We start from the raw sequence: 22,561 nt of genomic DNA, 5'->3' as shown, positions 1-22,561 counted from the left end.
AATACTGAGTACAAAAATACTGCAGAAATATTAATTAAAAACTATTATCTTCTAAATTATAAAAAAAAAAAAAATAAACCCTGCCCATGTAACCACAATATAGGTTGCATAGTGGTCTTATGTTTAAAAATCATGTGATGTTGAAAGGAGAAGTGAAGGTAACTAAAAAGAAAAGTTAACTCTGGAAAGGAAAGAAAAAAAATATTAAAGGTAGGAAGAGTTTCCTATCCAAAGGTAAGCATAATTCTAGAAATAACACAGATACATAACTATTTTGTTAGCAAAAACTAACCCAGATAGTCCTAAGTCTTTTTTGGTCAAAAGGCAGGGGGTTTGGTCTGGTTGGGTTTGTTGTGGTTTTTTGTTTGGGTTTGGTTTTTTTTTTTGGGGGGGGGTTGTTGGCTTTTTTTTGGTTGGTTGGTTGGGTTTTTTTTTAAGGTGGGAGAGAAAAGGAGGGAAAAGATAAACAAAATTTAAACTAGGACAGCAGAGAAAGTATTAAAGATACCATTCACACAGTTCTCATTGCTAAAACTAGACTTTCCCCAACATGAAAGGCATGAGGAGTCTTTTCTCATAAACTTGAATTTGAAGCAATGAGTTGTTTGCATATATTTTAGCTTTTATGCTTTTAAGCCTCCTACCGCCAGAGGCTGGAACATCTATAAAGCCATGTACTTTATTCTGCCAGTTCACATTCTCCGCAAGACAAAAGTGGCAAGGCAAATGAAACAAAATCTTAGCATCAGAACACAGTGAAAAGTAAACCATGGTCAACATGCAAACATGAGTTACCATGAGACTGCTTTTCAGTAGCACTTCACATCTACCAGCCTGAAGATTTTTGGTAGAAACTCTACTATGCCCCCTTTATACTATAATAGAGTTTAAAACTGTCTTACAGTAGTGTTTCTTCCACAGCTCCACTCCATCACAAAGCTCTGCAAAACTACAGCTTCAGAAGTACAGCAGCCAAACCCTACTGACAAGCTCTAGCAGTATATGAGAGCAAGTTACTCTATGTACACAGTAACAGTGCTGACAGCATCTGTACAAGGAAAAGTTGTCTCAATAATCACTCGGTAGACAAGATATCTGAGTGAATGATGAAGTTTTCACATGACTTTAAACATAAAAAATTGTGCACACAGTGCCAAAAAGGTCTGAGCTGCGCTTTTTTATTACCAGTAGTACAAGAAAACGTGATCACTTATTTCAAAGGTGGCATTGTCAGAGCAATATTCAAATCCCATAGGGATTTAATTTCTAATGAATATTTTTAAACACACCCACATTACAGAAATTATTTGAAAGCGAGCAACTGACACAGTAGAACATAGCAAAAGTTTTCCTCAGTGCCCATAATCTGTATGGGCAGGAGAAAAGGAGATGCATACAGTAGGATCAAGAACAAAGGAAAGGGCTGTCCCTTAAAAAGCCCCTCTGCACACAAACAAAACAGCACAATGGTGGGTAGTGGAACCTAAATAATACTCTCATCTGTCTCTTCCCAAACTCATCATAGGAACCATTAGCCCACCAAAGACTTACCTCCACAAGCCCAGGTGAACACAGAGGCACCATAGCAGGTGGGAGGAACCCAAATTATTGATTCAGAGGAAAGGACATGCTGTCCAGGCTCCTCCCAAGGCTATCCCAGCAAAGCCTCTGCCCTATTGTCCAGGTCTGACACCCACCCCATGAGTCAACATGATCAGCTCTCCCTAGCACCTTTCAGACTGAGGAGTAATACTGCTTAGGGGTGTAAGACACATTATGGGATGAAAGGGAAAAACATTTTGGGGTTGTGTAAGATTCTTCCTTATGTTTAAGGGAAGAACCAAATGCAGGGAAAAGGATGGATCTCAGTGATTTGGAGTGAAACAAGCATAGATAAGATAATAGGGCCAATTGTATGTAAACAGTTTGCTCGTTGGTACATTTGTCTGGCCACGCTCTGTACCCAACCAGCACAGTCTGTCTTACCTTACTAAACTCTATTTTCAATTATTTTCCTGGGAGAGATGCTCTACTTTGTGTGCACATGTGCGTATGGAGGCCCACATGTCAGCAACAGGATCAGACCATGAGTCAAAGGGACCACAGACCAGTAACTGGAGAGACCAGAGTGCATGAACTCAAGTACCAAAAACTTGAGTAAGACCTCAGTTGTGTCCACAGTGCCAGCAATCAGAATGAGTGAGGGTGGTGAGTGAATGATCATTAGCAACTATCAAGCTGGACTAGCCAGTGAGAAGGTGAAGTGACCTGGGAGCAGAGGAATGTGTATCTGTAAGGGCAGGAGGACAGGAGGAACTGTATGCACCTCTGTGTTTCTAAAGACAAAGCCACATGGGGAGTTGCCTATCAGAGGGACCAGGGGAGCCCCACCAGCTGCCAAAGATGTACATGTGTGTGTGTGTGTTTGTGCATGCGCCTCTCACACTTGTGTGTCTCCCCGTGAACGAGGAGGTCTGTATCAGCAATTGGAGCGTCTGCAGCCTCAGGCTCACACGACCCAGGTGCCAGCCACAGGAAATCAGGGATCTGGGGGCCAGCAACCAGGTATTGAGCTTGTGAGCCCAGCTACTGGAGGGACGCACAGTGTACAGGTTTCCTACTAACAGATCTTCAGCCTCATCAGCCAAAGAGGGTAACAGGACAACACCCATGGTGCTGTTTGTGTTGATTTGTGGGGCCTTGTCAAGCCATCACCTACTAATAGAGCTGCTACGCATACAGGAATGAAAACTATTACTTCCCTGCCATCCTGCCTCCCTCATCTTCCTCCCCCCACCCTTAATTAACACATCAGCTTATCTATTGCTATATTAAGAAATTCCTCAAAAATAAAGTCCAACACGTGCATGTGTAGCCACATTCATGATCACTGAAAGAATTCCCTAGTTCTGCCAATGCTTGACTCCAGCCTTGATTCGATGCCTTTCTCAGGAACAGAGGACAACCAGTGAGATGAAAATGGGGCATCTGTGGAAAAAACCCGACGGTATCAGCTACTATTGAGGGAATAAGACTTACTAAGGGAATTCTCATAAGACTATCCATCTTTGAGGTTAACAACTGGAGGTCACGCTTAACACAAAACTGACTAATGTAGGATGTCTTGTCAGCCAATAAATTCAGTATCATTCTTATAAACACAAATGCTCTACTTAAAAGCAGAGTTTTAATGCCTTTATATTGTTGAATTTAAATTAAATTCACCACAGCAGATTATCAATCATATTTTACTTCAAGTTATTGTTGTAACTCTCAAACTGTGGTGCTTACATGCAGTTTCCAGTTAACTGAACAATTTAGGTTGAAAGGGATTAACCATTTGCAGACAATAACTCCTAGAATAACCCAAACACGAGAAAACTGATATTTTGTGAGGAATGCTACTAACACCTCTGCTGTGAATGTTCTGGGAACGAACAAATGAAGCTGAGTTAACTGGCATGGCTGGTCTTATTTACGATCACAGAGAAGTGGGTAGGGAATAAGGGAAATGATTTAGCAGCAGAGGTTACCTACATCAAGAACAGAACATTACATCATCTGGGTCTAACCTTTCTTCTCCATATCCAGACTGAAGCCCTCAGTCCCAAACAGGCACAATAAACACGATGCCAGAAACAAATAATAAATACTAGGGAGGTTTTGTAGAACAACTTCCAACAGTGTTTAATGAGATTTTTACTGAGATAATTTGGACTATGAATGCTGGTATCAATGCAACTTAACTAACAACAGCTGTTTATTGTACACAGATTAGATTCAGAAAATGAGACTAAAAATTTATTTTTGACTTTGCATATAAAGTGCGTTTCCTATTGCTCATATTTGCAGCAACATCTTGTAGGTCTCCAAAGTTAAAAGTTACCTTATACACTGTCTACATATCTAGCAAGAAGGATTTTATCTAAAAAGGGATGCTAGCCATACTTAAAGTGGTAGACTTAATCCAGTATCTCATTACTAGCTGAGCAACCTAGATTTTGTTAAATACACAAACACTATGAACATAAGCTATATTTCTTTATAAACACTGTTTAGACTGTATTTACTGCAGTGATTGGTTCCCAGCATTTAGGAAAAAAAGCAGCTGTACCAAATTAGCAGGTAGCAGATGGAAGAATTAGTTAGGTTTATGCAGGATATTAAAGTTATGAAAAGTGGGCCTGTCATAACTGACAGCAAAAGGAGTTAACAGCTGAAACATTATCTGAAGTAATGAAAAAAAATATTAGAAGAATTCACAAAAAAGCAATCCTTTTTCAAGGTAAGAAGTAGCACAGTACAGTAGCTTTGTCCTGGAACATACACCTCATAATATACTGAAAAAGAAATAAAGGACTGGAGTTCCTTCGTCCACCTAAGCCTTTGATTCCTTGACTTTTCATTTCTTTTTCGTTCTTGGAGACAGGGTTTATGAGCTTAGACATGAAGTGCGTCGGTCTGGATGCAAGCTAACATACTGACTCAACAGCTGCACAGCACCATGTGGATTTGAGGTTTCTGGCACTGGCTCTGTGATATCTGCACTTTGGTTTAGCAAAGAACAGTGATGCCTGGAACAGGTAAAGCATGTAAACAAAGTCATGCAAAATCCTCTCACATTAAGGTTGAGGACAACAGATTTGATGCCCTTGAAACAAAAATAAGAACCACTACCGTATCTCTTCACATTCCATTTCTCCAGCTATAGAAAGCAAATCAATCTACACAGATTTTGCAAGACAGAACTAGTAAAATATAATCCTCTGTTACCATCCCAAATGCCTGTGCAAAGCCTGGGATGTTCCTGGAGAAGAAAATTAACCTAAAGGGTCTAGGCCAAAACGCTATAGAGTTACAATCAGCTTGGATCTTTGTTTTCTTCACCACATGAACAGCAAACCTTCCACCCAAGACAAGCTTGTAGGGTACAGGGTGTCACTAGACTATTGGAAAAATCTTTATTCTAAGAGAGTAGGCAACCCAGTATCAAAGAAGAGCCCTGACTACGTGAAATGCGTTGTTTGCCACAAATGAGGTATCACTACTTCTGATACCTCATTATGAAGAGAAAGGATTACAAAATTGTTCTGTTTCAGCCTAAACTGTGTTACTAGAAGTACTGAACAATCTTCTTTCTTCCACTACGTACTCCCACTCTCATGAAGAAACACACATACGGACCATCAAGACACTGATGACAATCACTAAGCACAATTTATTAGGAGAGTTCTGACATGAGATACGCAGGTATGAAATCTTCATTGCCTAGCCGAAGACATGAAGACAAGAATATTGCTTATAGCTTTGCTCTTTCTCTAGGTGTCCTTCACACTCTGCCTTACAGATCTCTAGGACAAAAAAATACTGCCACCCTCAATTTTCAAGTTCACATTTTTGTTTTTGACTGCCAATTTCTATACTATAAAATCTGCTCAAGTACTACAGAATAGCTCAATCTGCCAGACATTTTGCCAGTCATTTTAGTCACAGAAGCCAACAGCTGAATCATGGAAGTCTGCTATAACACCCTGATGTAGACACATGACAAAGAATTAGTAGAACATTAACAACATAGGAAAGAAGGAGACAAAGTTGAACAAATCCTATGTCTTCATTGAAAATAATTGTTATTCTTAGTGGATGGGGAACACACAGGAGAATATGGGTTGCATCAATTTGTTTCAGTATCTTTGGAAGTAAAAGCAAGCCACTATTTTCCCTTACCAGCAAAAATACTTCACATAAGATCAAATAAGTTATTTCCAATGATGGTGAATCAAAGACCTCTTAACATCTTTTTCCTCCTCAAAGCTCCAGAAGATTAAAAAAAAAAAAAAAGTGTATTCTTTCTTTGACAGTCAAATTGCTCTACAAGATTAACTTCTTACTGTATGAGAAATTCCACTGGTAGCAGTAGAGCTTTTAGTAAGAGAAAGACTTGCATAAACCAAGAATCCCTTTCACTAGATGACTTCTTACTCCCAATACACTCGATCTCCCAGAGATGTTTTTACCTTTCTTGAGAGAAAATCATTTAACTAATGGTGGAAAATTAAAAGTTACAGAGTTTAGGCCTGTGCACATGCATACCTTGAATGCTGTCCTGGTTCTGGCAAGGACAGAGTTAATTTCCCAAGGAGCCAGGACAGGTGAGCCAAGCTGGCCGGGGGCTATTCCATACCATGTGACATCATGCTCACCATAAAAGGGGGCCAGTCGGGCAGGGGCGGGTTCGGCGTGTTGGCGTGGCTCCGGGACGGGTCGAGCGTTGGTCGGTCAGTCGGTCGTCGGATCAGTAAATCATTCTCTGTTATCACCCATTGTTACTATCTGTTATCAGCACTGTTGTTGATTGTTTCCCTCTCCCTTGCTGTCCCAGTAAACTGCCCTTATCCCAACCCTCGAGGCTTTGCCGTTGTTTTTCCGTTCTCCTCCCCAGCCTGCCGGGGGAGGGGTGAGCGAGCGGCACATGGCGCTCAGCTGCCAGCTGGGCCTAAACCACGTCAAATGCGTATAACATTTCACTCTCAAACTTATTTATCTACTGGAAATTATACAGCCTTTCTTACCTGTACAGCAGTTGCTATGAAATCAGTCAACAAATCTATGTTACAAGGAATTTTAGTATACATTTCATTTTTGTCCGTGTAAGATATCTTTTTAATAGAATTCTGTTAATATGCAGGGATTTTTACTCTTTATGAGCCTTACAAACCATTTGTTGGAATGTGGAGCACTTGAGATAGAAAACAGGCTTGCTTCTTCCACAGTGACCTTGCAGGTGGATAATGTCTCAGATACCTACTTGCCACTCCTCTGTGGAATAAGAGTAAAATTCCTGTCTTTGTAAACAAATCAGCTAGAAGAAGCATTTGTTGATTGTCTAAAAACCAAGGTGTTTCTGAACTTAGCCGGGATTTGTAACTGCAAGTAGACAATTCAAATATTGAAAAGTAGTCTGTATTTTAGACTCTCAAAATGTTGTTAACTTCCCTCAATTAAAAAAAAAAGTTCCTGGTCACCATTATACAACACTGTATTTGTAAGAAACAGACTGGGAGTAATAAAACATAAATATTTTATGAAGCATAATGCAGCAGAGAGCAAGTTAACATGCAAATAATTCCCCGTGAGCAGAAAGCAAATATATTATTTCATTGAGAGCTACACAATCAAGTAATCTTAAACCTTCAGTTTCTTAATCTTCTCTGACTACAATTTCCCACCTTGTGGCAAAAGGAATTTGGAGAAAATACCTTTGTCAGTTTTTGTGCTTGGTATGAAATACCAAAACCACTCTGCTCTGAGCCATGTTTAAGTTGCCTAGGACTCAGATACTTAGCATTATTAGCTATTTCCCAAAATCAGACACAGAAAGACTAAACCAACAGAAAACTCAGACAGAGGCACAGAAAGTGTCAGTTGGAAAGCATACCCTTGTTCCAAGATGAAGTTGCACAAAATACCTTTAAAAGCATACACCACTGTAACATTTGAGATTATAGTTTTTTAATGTTAGCCTTTTATTAAACAGCTGTCCTTCCCCTTTAAATATATATATATATATGGACAATTTGATATTACTTTGCAAGTGATTTTTCTTTAGTCTGTGAAGAGTCACACACAGAGGCCAGTTCAGTATGCTCTGAGAAATTTAAGGAGTGGGGGAGAAGACTGCTTACTACAGAGCTATCAGGCTCTTTGTCCTTACTCCAAAAAACACAATAAACTTGATGACTTATGCTGGCTACCATTACAAGTTAGACAAGTGCAATAGGCTAAGGAAAGGACAAGTACCATAAGGCAGCAAGCTAGCCTCTTCATAAAAAAAACCTAAACAACAACAACAAAAAACACTCAAAAAGCCCCAACACAACCACAAAAACAAACAGCAAGATCTTGTGCATCCAGATTATAACCCCTACATGACACAAAATTAAGTTCTGGTTACAAAAAAAAAAAAAAAAACAAAACACCCAAAAAAGTTGCTTTGAGAGAATTGTGAACAGTTCATCAGTTCTAGAAACAAGGTTGTATTATCAACCCAGACAGCTCAAATTTCTTAATAACCATTTCCAGTCTACAAAAGTCTGCTAAAGAAATAGCAACAGGTGATTTAAGTCTAGGTGGAGGCAATATGCTCAACACTACTAACTTTGCACACCTAATCAACAATAACTAGACTAGCTTCCTAAGCTAGGAAACAGCAGTGCTTCTCAGCTTCTCAGTGTGTAGCACGTTCTCCAGCACAAAATTCTCTACGCTTAAGCTCTCAGGTATGCACAGGAATACTTCAGCAAGAACTCTAACACCGAAGTCCCAACAGTTGATCTGTAGATGCCCACAGAACATTACTTCCTAGGTAAATTCAAAGACTTTGTAGAATGATCCACTTTAAGAAAAGCTATTCTTACCTACAGAAGAATAGTACAGTTAATGAAATAGGTAACTTCAATAGCAAGAAAAAAAAAAATCTGCTTTGTGATACAGAACCTCATCAGCCATTGAAGAGACAGATGAATTTTGAGAAACAAGTGTTAGCATGACGCTGAATATACTTAACATTGTTTGAAGCAAGCGCTAATGAGTTTTACAAGCAACTGTTAGTTTGTTAAACATGGTATTTTAAACTAGCCATGCAGCCTAAGTAACTTTAATATTAAAATATGCAATCACAGATTTCTTAACTATACCACATATAAACTGGAACAATTACTTGTGTCAAGCTCATTTAGCCATGATTAGAGCATACTTCAAAGCCATGCATAGATTTTTGCTACTTGCACTGAGTATGTTACAGATAATTAACAGCTTAGTGAGACTTTGCCAATTAACTAAATTAACTTCACAATTAGGACAAGTTCTTGTATCAATAAGGTTATTGTTATTGCATTAGCAATAAGGTTATTAGCTTGGCAAAGCCAAAACAAAACTTAAGTTGTCTTACCACATCATCTGTCAGTGTCTTGATATTTAAGTGCTGTAAATCAAATAGGAAACCAGTCATGTCACAATTGTGCAGTAAAAAAAAAAAAACACCCCACAACAAAAAAACCTCAAATAAAAAAGCAAGTGTCTGTTACAGTTACTGTTATTCAAAATAAGATGCAAGTTAAACAGTACTGAATCATAGCACTTGAAGTAATAATTTCTTGGCAAGTTGTACTTTGGTGGCTTACAGTGCATAGGAAGTTATACAAGAAATACAATGTAGATTAAAAAAAAAATCTGTAATCTGATAACAGATAATACCAAAAGAATATAAACCAAGCACAGCTTGAAACAAGTTGTGTTTTATTATATTTTATACCTAAATATACTAGAACAGAAGACTTACTTATACTTCAGCTACTAGACTTGTGTCTTCTCAAAACAGCTGTGGGGACACCACCAAGGAATCAGTTCTAAGATTTTAAACTCAACAGAAGAACATGGAGTTCCCTAACAGTTCAAAACTATCTGCTAAGCTGCAACACTCAAACTAAGACTCTTGACCACGCTCAAGTGAGGTCTATGTGGCTAAGCGGAGCATGAAGTTACGAGTACAAACTGACATACATATTTATTAGTAGTAACATCCAAAAATGTATACAAAATTACTTGCTGCTGTGTCAGACAACAGTTCCTGAATCAACTCTTTTGCTCTCCACTGCACACTGACTAACACAGCAAGTGCTAGGACACATCGCTCTAGCGCAAGACTGAAGAGCAGCATTGAAGAACACCAGTGACTGATGAGTCAGTGTTGCAGGGATTCCATTTACAGGTTTTATGAAGAGACTGAGAACAGACTTGGCAGGGAAATGGGAAGAATGTGAAGTTGCATACTTAGTGAGATAGACTCTTACTGTATTCTTACACTCCTCTCACTGCCTGGTGTACAAAGCTTGGCAGCAGCTACAGCAATTGTCAATGGCTATATCCAAATTAATCAAATTTGGAAACTCATGCTTTGTCTTCACCAAGTCAACAATACTTAGGCATCATTAGTTATGACGTCTTCTCTGGCTCCTCCCTCAGAATTGAAGAAGAATTTGTGTTAAGTCAAATATTATCCTATGATAGCTCTACTCTGAGTATTGTCAAGATACTGAGGAAGAAGCATCTGATGAATGGCTATGAAGTTAAAAAGCAATGAAGTGTGAGGAAACACTCAGTACTCAGTAACATAACCTAAGTTCTACCATTATAAAAAATGGAGCTAGGTCATTACTGAACTTCTATGGCAATCCCTTTCTGTGTTCTAAGGGACGAGGATTTTTAATAAATGAAAACAACAACAAAGTATTTTAATCCAGTCAAGAGACTGAAGATCCGTATCCCATAGGTGTTCTCATACTGCAGGGGTAGATCAGACTATTGCCACACACACTACTATGTAGCTGGGGGTTATGACTTGTTCTTCCCATTCTGCTAAATAGCTACAAAGACAGCATGAGCGTTAATTTCTGTCATTTGCAAAAGCTCACGACATTAGCAAGTTGCTGGTATATTACCCCTATCCTTAAGTTATCAAAGCTGCAGGAGAAAACACTAACATATGGTCTTACATTGCAACTTGGTGGCAAAGAACATAAAATGTATTCCTTTTTCATACACACAACTTAAATAACTAAGCCTTAAGCAATGCACAAATACCATTATGAAGCTCCTCTAACATGGTAGGAGACTGAGTAATCTGCTTAGAAAGAAAGCCTTCTGCATGATATTATGGTGCATTATATTATCATGCCTGACAAATCTGGTGGCCTTGTATGATGGGGTTCTGGCACTAGACAAGGGAAGAGCAACTGATGTCATCAAGCTGGACTTGTGCAAAACACTTCATGCTGTCCTGCATGACATCCTTGTCTCTAAATTGGAGAGACATGGATTCAATGGATGGACCACTCAGTGGATAAGGAATTGCCTGGATGGTCACACTCAAAGAGTTGTGGTCAACAGCTCAATGTCCAAGTGGAGAACAATGACAAGTGGCATTTCTCAGTGGGCGGTACTGGGACTGGCACTGTTTAACATCTTTGTCGGCGACATGGACAATGTGATCGAGTGCACCCTCAGCAAGTTTAACAAAACCAAGCTGTGTGGTGTGGTCGACACGCTGGAGGGAAGGGATGCCATCCAGAGGGACCTTGACAGGAGAGAGAGGTGGGCCCATGTGAACCACATGAAGTTCAACAAGGCCAAGTGCAAGGTCCTGCACATGGGTCAGGGCAATCCCAAACACAACTACAGGCTGAGCAGAGAATGGATTGAGAGCAGCCCTGAGGAGAAGGACTTGGGGGGGTTGGTGGATGAGAAGCTCCACATGAGCCGGCAGTGTGCGCTTGCAGCCCAGAAAGCCAACCGTGTCCTGGGCTGCATCAAAAGAGGCGTGACCAGCAGGTCAAGGGAGGTGATCCTGCCCCTCTACTTGGCTCTTGTGAGACCCCACCTGGAGTACTGCGTCCAGCTCTGGGGGCCCCAGTACAGGAGAGACATGGAGCTGTTGGAGAGAGTCCAGAGGAGGGCCACGAAGTTGATCAGAGGGCTGGAGCACCTCTCCTATGAGGACATGCTGAGAGAGTTGGGATTGTTCAGCCTGGAGAAGAGAAGGCTCCAGGGAGATCTAATTGTGGCTTACCAGTACCTGAAGGGGTCTATAGGAAAGCTGGTGAGGGACTGTTTATGAGGGAGTGTAGTGACAGGACAAGGGGTAATGGGTTTAAGCTGAAGGAGGGTCGATTTAGATTAGATGTTAGAAGGAAATTCTTTACTGTGAGGGTGGTGAGGCACTGGAACAGGTTGCCCAGAGAAGCTGCGGCTGCCCCTTCCCTGGAAATGTTCAAGGCCAGGTTGGATGGGGCTTTGGGCAACATGGTCTAGTGGAGAGTGTCACTGCCCGTGGCAGGGGGAGTGGAACTAGATGATCTTTGAGGTCTCTTTCAACCCAAACCATTCTATGATATGGTTTGAGGTGGAATTTTGAAATTCACATCGAACACGTGTATTCCACTAAACAGACACAGTAAGTACATGATCAACTTCATTTCCACTTAGGATCAGATGTTGGATGTTCTGCAACCGCTCTGTACAGACACCATCATCATCCATGGAATCAAGGCAATATTTTTCAGATTCGGTTTTTGTTCTTTGAAAAAGAAACAGTTAATGGGATTCAAGCCAGAGTTGTACCTTTCAATTAAGCTGTGAAATTCAGCAATGGAATTTACTGTAGTAAAGGGTGAAAAGTTCCCCATTTTATACATCAGCACACCTGAATGACCCAGGTCATCTGAATAATCAGTGAAAAAAGACTACTGTGCAACCAATTAAGGACACCATAATGGTATAAGAAACTCAATATACAAATCTGAGTCTCCTAACTCTTCAGTTTACTGGCTGCCTAAAGTACCTGAGCCTAAAAATACCAGCACAAGACCTCTTTCAGACAATGTTGTGGGGTCTGGTTCAAAAGTAACTGCTACAAGGAAGTGAACCTACTTAACCAGCACTCATTTATCAACATTGATGACATTGTATTTGGAGATTTCTTTATAAAGTAGGAGAAAACCCATATGAACTACAACCTAATGTTCAAATCTTTTAGCACTCTAATATTAAACGGCTGAACAACTTGCAGTAAGACATCTCAAAAGGCTTATTCTGTGAATTTTATGTTATAGCACTTCTCAGTCAGAGGAGCTGGTTAAAACACGGGAACTCAGGTGATATTCTTCCTTTCTCCCTCATCAAGTAATTCTCTTCTGGCAAGGCTGTACAAAGTAAAAGCATTTGCCAACTTTATTGGTCTTCTGTAGCATTCAAGGGTACAGAGATGTGGTACACTACATGTGCTCTTAACGACAAAATCTTACCACACCAAATCTTTTAATGGCATTAAGCTTAGAGGAGTGCTATGACTCAAGAACAGAAGTATATTTTTATTCTTGCCAAGCCAAACAAACAAAACAAACACATTTATAATAAGGGAAAAAAATAACTACTGAGGTAGAGGTTGGAGTGCTTTACTACCACAGGAACATATTTTTATTTTCAGGCCTGGATATGTCAGTTCACAGAAGTAAAACATATTCTGCTCAAGTGAAACAGGTTGCCTTAAACATAGGCCTACAAGCAAATAAATCTGACTTAGATAATATTTCTATAATATTCAGTTACTGCTAAAAACATGATATAAGATTGCAGAATACTGCTTTGCAATGGATGAAAATACTAATATGCTATTTTATGTCTTCCATGAACTACTCCAGAATAACAAAATTATTGCCTTTGAGAACATAGGAGCTATGTACGAGTACTCTTCTAGTCTATTTATCATGTAGAAAATAGATATGCAAAATTGAAAAACAAATTAATGGTATTTTAAGTGCCTTGACATCCTGTTTTCTAGACGAAGAGATACAAAACCATGAAAAGATTAAGGAGTTAATTAGGATACTTTAGAAGTCCAGATTTATCAGTAGCACCTACAGTTGGAAAAGCAGAAGTATCACAATTGCTTAGTCTTCATCTATACAAACACATTTATAAACAACTAACATTTTGAAATTACATTTTCCATGGTAACCTGGTTTTTAGTCTGAGACATGGAAGAAGAGGTCATTTTGGTTTGCAATTGAGCAGAAGCAGTTTAGTTAAAGCTAAGTCATAGTTAAAAAGAAGCATATAGATGTATCATTTTTGAAGCAAGCAAACAATGTGACACAGAATTACCCCTTATTGAAGATTATGTCCCTCAGGCGTACTGGTAAATAACTGATTTCATTGGACACTGGATATACACATACATTCAGTGTATGGTACAGTGGTCTTGATAAGCTGTCACAAGGCCCAATCTCAAAAACATCGAGGACAGTGAGAGCCTTAGGCAGAAACCAAAAGGTACAATAGGACACAGCTGCTGAGGTTCACAACACATGCATAGCAACAAGACAACTACTCACAGAACAGAAAGAGCACTGTGTCGCTTGAAAAGGTCATACATGATAAAGCCATTTGTGATGCAACTTCTGTACCACCCAGCTAAGGAAAGTAAGCCAAATACTATTTGGCTTCATATATATTCACAGTAAAGAATCTTATTGTCATACAGAAGAGGATGATCTTATGTTGCATATCCAAACAGTAGCACATACTGAAAGTTAATCTGCAAGACACAATTTAACAAGTTGAGCCATTGTCTATGTAATTACCCCAGTCAACTCCGGGTAGGCAATGAAGTGAAACAAAGAAATGAGAAATGCCACTTAATTGGATTAGAAGTACTAGTTTGATCTTTTCTGTCATTAGATTCATTTCTCTATCTTTGCACATGCATATTTTTAAACAAAATTCTATCTAAATGTGGTACAACCAGTCCAGGCAAACAGGACCAGAATGCAGGAGAATGCCATCTTCTCACACAAGACTCCAGTCTCATGCCGGTAGCATTTTTTCTACCAGCTCTACAGCTCAGTATGGCCTGGAAACAATGAAGAAGATCCTAGTACAATATAGGGTATAGTCTGTATCATCTAAAAGTTTTGGCACTCCACCAAAAGGGGTAGCATCTCCATTCTCCACAAGTGCTCTTTTCACCATCACATTAGTGCAGAGTGACATTGCTGATCTGACTTTCTGAAAGAAAGCAGCATGTTTAAAAGCAGTATGTTGGTACCTGAAGTCAGATCATGCCTGGCAGGGATGGACATTGTTAGTATGCCATCGGAGAGGCAAAGTCCAATTTGTTGATCATAAATGGAATTAGAAGATAGACAAGCACCAAGCTATACATCCCTGCCATTATGAGAGGAGTATGCATGCAAAGTAACAGAATCTCAGGCAGCTAAACAAGAATTTCAACATGTATGCCTTCCACCACACAATGTGGTAAAAATTTGTAAATTTTCAGTTTACAAAAAATAAAAAAAAAACCCACAGCCTGATATCAAAATCATTTCTGGATCTTCATTTGGATTCTTCCTTCCTTGAAGAAGACGACAAACGAACCAACCCAGAAAACCCCCTCAAACCACCACACACCTACAGTTCAAGAACTTAGAGCCTATATGTAGCTATAAGGGGGAGGGGAAAAAAAAACAGGAGGAAAAAAAAAGGAGGATTTAAGGAAGATACGATGAGTTTTAGAAGAACTGCTCAACATCCAAGTGAAGAACAGTGACGAGTGATGTTCCTCAAGGGCTGGTACTCTGACCAGCACTGTTTAACATCTTTGTCAGTGACATGGACAATGGGATCGAGTGCACCCTCAGCATGTTTAACAACAAAACCAAGCTGTGTAGTGTGGTCGACACGCTGGAGGGAAGGGATGCCATCCAGAGGTACCTTGACAGGAGAGAGAGGTGGGCCCGTGTGAACCGCATGAAGTTCAACAAGGCCAAGTGCAAGGTCCTGCACATGGGTCAGGGCAATCCCAAGCACAACTACAGGCTGAGCGGAGAAAGGATTGAGAGCAGCCCTGAGGAGAAGGACTTGGGGGTGTTGATTGATGAGAAGCTCAACGTGAGCCGGCAGTGTGCGCTTGCAGCCCAGAAAGCCAACCGTGTCCTGGGCTGCATCAAACGAAGTGTGGCCAGCAGGTCGAGGGAGGTGATCCTGCCCCTCTAACTCTGCTCTTGTGACACCCCACCTGGAGTACTGCATCCAGCTGTGGGGGTCCCAGTACAGGAGAGACATGGAGCTGTTGGAGAGAGTCCAGAGGAGGGCCACAAAGCTGACTGATGGAGCACCTCTCCTATGAGGACATGCTGAGAGAGTTGGGATTGTTCAGCCTGGAGAAGAGAAGGCTCCGGGGAGATCTAATTGCGGCCTTCCAGTACCTGAAGGGGCCTACAGGAAAGATGGTGAGGGACTGTTTATCAGGGAGTGTAGTGACAGGACAAGGGGTAATGGCCTTAAGCTGAAGGAGGGTTGATTTAGATTAGATGTTAGGAAGAAATTCTTCCCTGTGAGGGTGGTGAGGCACTGGAACAGGTTGCCCAGGGAGGTTGTGGATGCCCCCCTCCCTGGAGGTGTTTAAGGCCAGGTTGGATGAGGCTTTGGGTTACCTGGTCTAGTGGTGGGTGTCTCTGCCCATGGCAGGGGGGTTGGAACTAGATGATCTTTGAGGTCCCTTCCAACCCAAACCATTCTGTGATTCTATGAACTGGCCAACTTAAGCCTGAATGCTGAAACTAGATAAATGAAGACTAAGGATGTACATATAAATTGCACAATCTCCTCTGTACCTTTTTAAATCAGAAAGTGAGAAAGAACTCTTCACATATTGCCATTAATTCTATCACCAAAAAGATTGAACACTAGCTGTTTTTTCCCCAAAGGCTATTCTCCAGCAGAAACAGCAGAAGACTGAAGCATGGATTGCATGGAAACCTGTAGATTCAGTTAGAGAGATGTAAATTGGATGATTACAGTGGATGCTATTACTTTAGGATCTCCTTTGTCACAATATTCCCTCAGTAATTTTGATACCTCAGTCTGTAAGCACAATTTAGAAACTGCTGTATAACCCCACAGCACTTCCTACTTCTAATTTCCAATATACTACTTCAGCATTTATTTAATGGCTTTATCACGCTCTCTCCCTGTTGCTTGGAAAGAAGTCTGAAAAGCAATCAGGGGCAAAATTATCTTAACATGACAGTTTCTACACAGTGATATTCTTTAGACATTGAGGAGTTAAACTCAAAATTGGTGCTTACAGGTAAGATTATATAACAAAGTGCTAGAACACAGCACTAAAATTTAATATCATAACCCACAGTGTTAATTCATGCCAACAAAAATAACAGCATGAGGAATTTACAATTTTACAAAGCTGCAATAAAGTGCTTTAGGTAACATCTGTTCAGCAATCATTTCTTTAACAGACTAATTTAGATTCAAGGTCTTACACTGCAGCATAACTGCAGCAATAATTCAGTCACTTCGTAATTAAAGATATTGACACAGATCGGTCTTACCTTTCTTCACTATGCCAGAGAAATGGAAGTGCTTTTGCTCTAAACTACATCTTTCTTTGATTTACAGACACTGTTAAATGCAAGTGTTAATTTGACATTTTTAACAGATTGGTGCAAACAAGAAAAGAAAGCCTTCTTGACTCGTATATATTTCATAAAGAACTTAATCAAAAACATAACCTTAAAGTCACTGAAGATCGTTCAATGGTATACTGAAATTAATAGTAATACCTCTAACCAGAGCTAGAAATTGAACTTGATCTTTTGAGGACTAGTGTCTACAAGATGAGATGTAGCCCCAGTAAACTGCAATTGGAAGTCACATAATCTAGCACTCGCTTTTATGATTTCCAAACATTTCAAAGGAAAAAAAAAAGTCAAAGAGAGGAAGTGACAAGCAACTGCTTTTTTACCCTATCCCTACAACAGATTGCAAAAGTTTCCAGCTCAGTCAATGTATACAAAGAAAATGGATATAATCTCTGTCATCTTTTAATTACTTTCCTCTTTTTACCAAGCCCTAGACCTCAAAGGTGAAAGTAACAGCTTTCAATATCAAGCATCACAGTACTGTAGATTATCTTTTAAACAATTCTGTAAAAGAACAGAGAATTGAGGACTTAACTTACTCGCTTCTGAGAAGCTAGTTTATTCAGAAATGCAGTACCTCAAGAAGACATTTGATTAGAATCAACCACTATAACTGTTTAGCCCAAAAACTCTCTCTTCTCCCCTCCAAATGAATTGTTTTTTAATAAGAGGGATTTTCCTCCTGCTAAACAAGAAAATTCTTGGAGGTATATGTTAACGATGTCAGCTTTGTCAACCAGCAATCTAATTTCACCTCAAGGTTTGTCAGGAATCAAATTCTTTTTCAGATTAGCATATCTGCTGTGACAGATCAATATGTTGCATTGATTGGAAGGGTCCAACCTGGAACTTATTTTCAAGCCTTTTGCAGTGAGGAAAATTAGACTAATACAATTTGGATTACTTCAGTTCACTGAATCTATCAGCCAATTTCATCCACATTTGACAAACATATAAGAGATCAGAAACATAATTCAGGTGACATAAAGAAGTATGGCACTGTAAATATCCCAAACACAGAAAAGGCTACAGCCTATATCTAAGGCTGGATTACAGAGAATTCAAAGGGGTGAGAGAAGTATTATGTATTCTGACACAAAACTAATTTAACTAACAAAAGTATATTGAAGATGTATTACAGAACAAGGTAGATGTAAACATAGATATACCATCTCCCACCCCAAAAAAAACAAACCAGTCTTGTAAGACAACAGGAGGTAGATAGGAAGGAGAGTGATAAATATCGTGTATTGCAATATCTCAGGGCAGAAATTTATGAAGCAGTAGAAAGAAAAGCATATCATAGTACCTTTTAAGTGAACTATCCCAATTAAAGAACCTGGTTGATGTCTACAACTATGACAGTATTACAGTAATTCTAACTGTGCCACTGTATATGTTTCTTCACCAGAAATTATTAGCCAGGACAAGCCAGGGACTAGAGGGTCTTCTGAAGCTGACCCAGTGAGCTAATGGCATACCTAGACCACAATCCTGGTTCAGAGAACTATCATTCTTCAGTCCCCTATCAACACCTCAGGGTAGAATAGAATATTTCAGTTGGAAGGAACCTACAATGATCATCTAGTCCAACTGTCTGACCAATTCAGGGCTGACCAAAAGCTAAAGCCTGTTATTAAGGGCATTGTCCCTTAAACACTGACAGGCCTGGGACATCGACCACCTCTCTAGGAAGTCTGTTCCAGTGTTTGACCACCCTCTCGGTAAAGAAATGCTTCCTAATGTCCAGTCTAAACCTCCCCTGGCCCAGCTTTGAACCATTCCCATGCGTTCTGTCACTGGATCCCAGGCAGAAGAGCTCAGCGCGTCCCTCTCCACTTCCCCTCCTCAGGAAGCTGCAGAGAGCCATGAGGTCGCCCCTCAGCCTCCTGCTCTCCAAGGTAGCCAAGCCCAAAGTCCTCAACCACTCCTCACAGGACATTCCTTCCAGCCCTTTCACCAGCTTTGTTTCCCTCCTCTGGAGGCATTCAAGAACCTTCACATCCTTCTTAAATTGTGGGGCCCAGAACTGCCCACAGTGCTCACGGTGAAGTCTCACCAAAACTAAATACAGCTGGATGATCACATCTTTTGACAAATTTTCAAATGTTCCTGAAAGTTGCAGTTTGACAAGACATTCTCATAAATTTAAGCAGGGATGACTGAGAATATCCTTAAAAGTTTCAGAAATGAGGCAGGGGAACAGGGACAGGACAAAATAAAAAACCATCCACATGACAGTCATATACCCTACCAAGTTAAGTCAGACACTCAAATTCAACCCCGTTTATCTTCTGTAGCTGGATCAAAAGTCAACACTGTGACCTCAAAAAGCCAGTCAGCTGATGCCCATATCTGCACATACTCAAAACCACCCTTGCCTAGCCTAGGAAGTCTAGACATGTATCAAACAAGCTCATCTGCAGCAAAGAGAAGGCCTTCTTTCACTAGAAAGCCAATCAGACTTCATCTAAGAAAAAAAATCTATTACTTGTATCACATATGTGGCAGGGTTATGCTCCCTATAAATTATTAATTCTATTTTAACACATGGCTAGAAAAAAAGTGAATATCATGGCAACACCCGATTCCTGTTTTAACAAATGGTTAGGGAAAAAAGTGGAAAATGATTGCAATATTGCATAAGTACATTGCCGTTAAAGTATCAATCAGAAGTAAAAACTGTTGACTCAATGCTCTTGTCAGTCTCAAACGCACACAAATCCACATCTCCCACTCACCGCAGGAATAATCCAGCCATCAAGTCATATACCAGCAACCGTATATAACCTTTTAGACTTAGCAGATTGTATAGGTTTTTACTTAGACATCCTATGCTAAAGCATATCCAGTCATGTCACCTCCGTGACTAACACGCATGCACCTTCAGGAGATACATAGCCAATTATGAAAACAAGCAAACAGCTCTTGGTCAAACTGTTTCATACACGCCCATTCTAACATGCAAAACTAGGCACAAGGACTTGGTTCAGACAACAATCTGTACAACTACAATATGCAAAGGATTCCAGGAAACAGGAATGCCAGGAACAAGTTGTGACCTTCCAGAACAGGTTTGGCCACTTCCAGTTTGATATCGCTTATTGGCTGACTTCAACTAGCTGCATATTAAGTATGGTACACCTTTTTGAACCTGTGCTCAAGTGCCAGACGCTCAACTACTGAATATAGCACAAAGAAGCCTTAGAATCAAGATCTACAGTATGTTATTTATTATAGTATCTATTCTGTAAGCATATAATACAACTTGGAGCAGGTGCGCTCAGAGCCAGCTAAACAAAGACTAATACATATGTATCACCTAAATATGAGCATGGTATGCATCTGCTCTGCATGCGGTAGATACAAGACCTGTAGAATATACGTTTGTCACAGCTTTAATACTTGCAAATCTCATAGCATCCAGTCAAAAAACTGGCTATTCCTGGATGCTTTTCAGTTAGGACACATCTTACAGACACATTATCTTCTGGACAGTTATTAGCCCTTTCAAATTTCCCCATTTCTTGGTGTGGTAGCCAAAATGTTGTAAAAGCAGGCTAGGGAGAATTTTAGTATGTCCCTTAAAGACTCAGATTTTCACTATACAGTTTACATCACTAAAGCAAATAAATAAATAAATCAAGTTCTAATAAAAGCAGTATCATTTAAGACCTGAAAGTCTGTTCTGTTCCCCTTACACCTATAGCTGTCAAACAGCAAGAAAGAAAATAAAGCTTTATGATGAAGAGGGGCAACCTGAAAACATGCTGGCAAAATAAAGCCAGGTCCTTTGAGGCTGGCAAGGAAGAGGAAAGCTGGAGCGGGCAGGATCACGATTTGAAGCCCTGTGGAAGTCGACGGTGCCGTTTCGTGGCCCGTCTGTTCCTACCAGCCCCCCCGCCCCCCCCCAGGGTTTCTCAGGGGGCTCCAGGTCACTGACCCCCCCCCCCGCGGGGGCAGAACAGGGCCGCCGCACGGTCGGGCACCCTCGGCACCAGGCCCGGCAGGCAGGCGCCGCGCTGGGACAAGCAGGGCCGCAGACAGGCCCACGCCTCGGGCAGCCCCGCCGCGGCCAGCCCCAGCGGGGATAGAGGGCAGCTAAGGATCGACTCGTACTTACGAACTTGGGCTTCCTGCCGTCCGCCGTCTCCTCGGGGCCCCCGGCGCTCCCGGCCCCCGCCGGGCCTTTTCGACGGAGCCCCTTGTTCTCCTGCCCGCCGCGACCCGGCGGCGAGGAGGGGGCGCAGTAACGCGGTCGCGGCCGCCGCGGCTCCATGGCCGCGCCGGAGAGAGGAGCGGAGGGGAGATGAGAGGAGACCGCTGCCCGTGATCGGGCCCAGGCCCGGCGGCCCTGGCCGAGCTGGGCGCCTGCGATTAGCGCGACTTAGCTCGGCTCGGCCGGGCAGGGCGCCGCGGGGGAGGGAGGGGGGCTCAGGGCTAAAGCCGCCGCCTCAATGCGGCAAAGGATTAACGAGGAGCCTCTAATCCCGGCAGCGGCGGCCAACGTGCGCGCCCGGCGACTGCCCCCAGCCGCGGCACCGCCACGCCGGAACGAGGGGCAGGGGCGCGCGCTCCCAACGGCCGCTCCCCAGCGCCTGTCAGAGCACAGGAATGTCCCGCCGTCCGAATCGTCCCGCCACTGCCGATCCCGCCCCCCGGCCTCCCTGCGCTGGCCAATCCACGCCGGCAGTTTAGAAATGTCGTTTTCCGGTTGGCTGGCCTTCTGCCAATCTCCGGTGAATCAGCTGTTCCCAGCTAAGCGCCGGCGAGGTGCCCCAGTGACCCCACCTATTCGCTCGCCCCCCCATCCCTCCCGGACTACATGTCCCAGAGGGCAACGCGGCCCGCGCCCGCAGAGAGACACGGAGCGGCGCGGTCATTTGGGCGGAGGGAGTTGTAGTCCCGAGCGGATGGGGTGACGGGGGCGGCTGGGGTCAGTCTGTGCGCGGGGTTTGTGGGCGCACACAGGCGTTCTGCAGGGTTTGGGGCGTCTTGTCTTGGTTTGTTTCGGACTTCAGCAAGTTTTCTGCTGCCACGTAACCGCGGCGGCCACGGTCCGCCCTCACAGGGCGGTTCCCCTCAGAGACCAGCGGGTGCGCAACCAAATTAACGTCCGTTGGGGAGGTGGATGTCAGTCCCCTGTCACAGAGAGTGAACTGTCCTGTCCCCCCCCAACCAGCTCTGCTGAGGTAGAAAGGTTCTGTGGAAACACCAGCAGAAGAGGGGGTAAATCCCCATGTTCTGAGGCACGAGTGCCTCCATCTAAGGGGTTATGATACACCTCCACCCTCTCAGGAAGGTTTTATTGTGTTGCTTCCCAGGTCCTGCCTTGCCTTCTAAAGGGTCTGATAACCCGCAGCTGAAGGACAGGATGGGCCCCTCACTGATTTGGCCTAGGATGTCGATTGGCAAAGCCTGGTTTTGTTAAAAATTCCAATTTCCTATGTAGAGCCACTATTGGATAGGTGAAAACTGGTTCGTCTATGTCTATGTAACTTTTT

General features: G+C 41.9%; 1 protein-coding gene across 2 annotated transcripts in view; it reads right to left on the bottom strand.

Moving 5' to 3' along the window:
* Positions 1-21,669, bottom strand: part of DIAPH3 (diaphanous related formin 3) — a 257,984-nt gene extending 236,315 nt beyond the window's left edge. Inside the window, exons 1-2 of one of the 2 annotated variants that reach the window (XM_075741731.1) lie at positions 21,181-21,668; positions 8,951-8,983 (exon numbers count right to left, since the gene is read on the bottom strand). In XM_075741731.1, coding sequence (XP_075597846.1) covers positions 8,951-8,983; positions 21,181-21,336 — 189 coding nt within the window. In that variant the 5' untranslated portion in view covers positions 21,337-21,668. Of the gene's footprint in view, positions 1-8,950; positions 8,984-21,180 lie in introns of both variants that reach the window. The other variant, XM_075741732.1, reaches the window with a different exon arrangement.
* Between the last annotated feature and the right edge of the window lie 892 nt (positions 21,670-22,561).

The sequence above is a fragment of the Balearica regulorum genome, chromosome 1 (genome assembly GCF_011004875.1).
Source record: "Balearica regulorum gibbericeps isolate bBalReg1 chromosome 1, bBalReg1.pri, whole genome shotgun sequence".
NCBI classification, from domain to species: Eukaryota; Metazoa; Chordata; class Aves; order Gruiformes; family Gruidae; genus Balearica; species Balearica regulorum.
Note: the sequence above shows the minus strand (reverse complement) of the source record. Positions and strands in the feature narration are given on the sequence as shown.